Source organism: Somniosus microcephalus, unplaced genomic scaffold, assembly GCF_052327205.1.
Source record: "Somniosus microcephalus isolate GS21.2 unplaced genomic scaffold, FLI_Smic_1.0 unresolved_chr2, whole genome shotgun sequence".
In the NCBI taxonomy this organism is placed as follows: domain Eukaryota; kingdom Metazoa; phylum Chordata; class Chondrichthyes; order Squaliformes; family Somniosidae; genus Somniosus; species Somniosus microcephalus.
Genome location: NW_028225180.1, coordinates 93,397,232 through 93,400,354, shown reverse-complemented (window position 1 = coordinate 93,400,354; position 3,123 = coordinate 93,397,232). Strand labels below are relative to the sequence as shown.

At 40.9% G+C, this 3,123-nt stretch overlaps 1 protein-coding gene across 1 annotated transcript; it reads right to left on the bottom strand.

Moving 5' to 3' along the window:
* Positions 1–354: 354 nt before the first annotated feature.
* LOC147093041 (putative G protein-coupled receptor 139) lies at positions 355–2,484 on the bottom strand. Its single transcript, XM_085975778.1, has 2 exons — positions 2,377–2,484; positions 355–1,986 (listed from the first exon to the last, which is right to left on the bottom strand). Exons 1-2 carry the CDS (start codon positions 2,444–2,446, stop codon positions 1,082–1,084), a joined length of 975 nt encoding a protein of 324 aa, XP_085831904.1. The 5' UTR covers positions 2,447–2,484; the 3' UTR covers positions 355–1,081.
* Between the last annotated feature and the right edge of the window lie 639 nt (positions 2,485–3,123).

Here is a 3,123-nt window from a genome sequence, read left to right as displayed (position 1 = left end):
CTTCTTTATTCTTGTGATTAACGTCCCTGCCAATAAAACTGTAATTATTGTTGGTTAGCTCATGAACTTTCTAGGAATTGAACATTTGGATCCCTATATCTCGCTGTCCATCCACACCCTTCAGCTCCTTCCCATTGAGAGCCTGCTCCCATTCCTTGGCGTTTCTCGCAAAATCAGGCGAGATCACCTGTGAACAATTTGTAACTGAGTCAAATATACTGGTATTTTTCAATTATTATTTGGAACAATGTGTAACCGAAAAATAAGACTGTAATGACCAACGATTATTTCTGACCATCTGCAAATGTTCATCCGAACAGAGAAGACTTAATATTAGTTTTATTTTACCTGAGTTTCTGGCATTGTTTTCAACAGATCACTCGCAACAATTGTAATAATTAATAACTTTATGTAAAGTCATTCATTTTACATTCCTTTACACCTTTGTATGGAAGACTGATTGAGACAGAATATCAATAATATTACTTCTAATACTTTTACCGACAGCACAAAACAAGAGCAGACTCCATCTTTGTGCTGAGTGAGAGATATAAGTTAGTGCACAATCGAGATTTTAAGTCAGTATCTGGGACAAAAGAGGTGAAAGGTCACATCGATGTGCCGAGTTCCGACGATTTCCTCCATTCGAAAACTGATCACGGGACATGAGCCCCTCTATTTATCAATGAGGAATGGAGCCCGATAGAAAGACCCGCGCCTACAGTATTCACACCAAACCTCCAGGAAAGTTGCCAATATCGGCGACCACTAGACTTTTGATTGTTTTGGCAAGGAATCAAACTTTATTGATGATTTTAAAGGGGCGTACCCGATCATCATTGTTGCCTTTGATCCCTGAACTTGAAATGTACTAAATTTGCAGGAATAGGATAGGTTTAATGAAGGAGTCAAATATGAAAATTTAAGCATTACAGACATCAAACGCATGCTGCAAAATGGAAGAAATCCTCACACAAGTTCTCACCACGTTACCAGAAAGAAGGACGTTCTAAGGTGAAAAAATTGTTGAAATGGAGATTTAGTCATGAGGAAGCTTTCGTTTGATTGATTCTTTTTATTCTCATTTTCTAACTATTCTCTGAATGAGTGCCCAGGGGGATTTTACCACGTTCTTCAGCTCTTCTCTGAATTCCCTCTGGGTCGCTACATAAATACACGGATTTTGACAGCTACTCAAAAGCTTTAATATTATTCCTGTTTCACTGGCGATATATCCAGGGTCTGTGCGGTCACCTCGGTAATAGGTGATGTTTGTCAGTCTGGTAGTTACCAAACACACGGCAGCTGTCATCCACAACAATATAAAACTGCCCGATATTGTGAACAGTAAAATGATGGATTTCCTTCGGTTCTCATTCTCTGAATCGCTCTGATTTTCACTTCTATGACCCCGGAGACCCCTGCGGGCTCTGCTGGCCACTAAAATACGTCTGATTGTCAAATAATTAAACAAGGCGATTAAAGTAAAAGGAAGCCAAACTAACCAGGCGCTGTGAAACCAGATGTAGGCTACACCTGGAGGTGAGGAAACAAAAGTCACACTGTTTCGGCAGCCCCACTGCACCTTGTTAATTATTTGTTCAGGTTCAAAGGCAAACAAAACAGGGATGTCCTTTACAAGGATTAGGACCGTGAACGCTGTAATAACCAAGGCCGCAGTTCTCTTAGTGCAATACTTTGCTTTAAACTTCTGACAACAGATAACCACAAATCGATCAAATGTGAAGGAGACGATGAACCAGACAGACAAATCGAGGTTGACAGCAGTGCTGTATAGAATGAACTTACACACGGGAGTGTGGTACAGGAATGAAAGAGGAAAGTGATAATTGAAAATATAATACACCATTACATTAATGTTCAAGACCAGTAGATCTGCTGTTGCCATGGCCACCATGTAGACACAGATACACTTGGAAAGGCCGCACTTTCCCCGGGAGAGAATCACAATTGTCACCAAATTCGCTGTAATAAAGAGAGAGGAGAGAATTAATGTTCCAGTGTCTGATTGAAATAGATATGTAGATGGCTGTAGAGAGCATTTTACTCCAGTCACTGTGATTATCAACACGGAGCAGGGTAGGAACAGGATTAATTTTGGAGCCATTTCCCGGGTAATCCCCCCACACATTTTCATGAGCTGCTACAGCGGTTACTCTGCACGGGGTGACAAGACGATCGGGAAATCCACTTAAATCCTTGTGTTGGAGCTTCGAAGAACATTGTAACAATAGTAAGGTTATCAGATTAAGTGTAATGCTGACATCTAGAAAACTCGTTACCTTATCAAAGCAGGTTGTCTGTCCATGAATACAATTAACACCGATTAACAAAAAACAGTTTACAATGGCTCACCGGGGACGCCGACAGCCGCGAGAATCGGGAAGTAAATCTCTTTGAACAGCAGAATAATTGGTCGCCACATTTTCTGTGAGAATGGATGAATTCTGTCGGAGATGAAAGACCCTGACTGGCGTACGGCTGAGGCAATGGAAGTGAACTTATATTTAACCACACATCAATCCTCCAGCGAGTCAATCAGCTTAAATCATAATTAACATTAGTTACAGTCATTGAACAAATAGACACGTGTAGTGTGTTTTTTAACTGACAAATCAGGTTATGAGAAATATGTGAAATTGTTATTGGACAGTTTTTAAAAAAATACACAATTGAAACATTATTTACGAGTAGGAAGTGCAATCTCTCCGTACTGGTGCTGACGCTAGTCCTACAGGCCTGCTGAATTCAACTGCCCAGGCAATATTCGTCATCACCATGCCATTGAGTCATTCCTAGAGCACCACTCCTCCAGAACAGGCGGTAAAACAAATGCTGCAATGCTGCTCAACCCAGTCTGGCAGCATTAGAGTTGGCAGTGCTCTTCCTGTAATAATGATACCCTAAATTTAGATTAGAGTTGACAGTTCTCCCCCTGTAATACTGGTATTGTACACTTATGCTAGATGTGTCCGTGCTCCCCAGGTACTAGTACATTATCAGAGTTGAACGTGCTGCTATGGTAATAGTGGTAGCACTAAACTAACACTACTATTGACAGTGCTCCTCCAGTACTAGTGGAAAACCCCCTCAAACATTGGA

Coding starts and splice junctions, on each gene's coding strand:
- LOC147093041 (XM_085975778.1), bottom strand. CDS start 2,446: ATGTGGCGACCAATTATTCTGCTGTTCAAAGAGATTTACTTCCCGATT. Junction 1,987..2,376: donor CGCGGCTGTCGGCGTCCCCG/GTGAGCCATTGT, acceptor TCTTTATTACAG/CGAATTTGGTGACAATTGTG.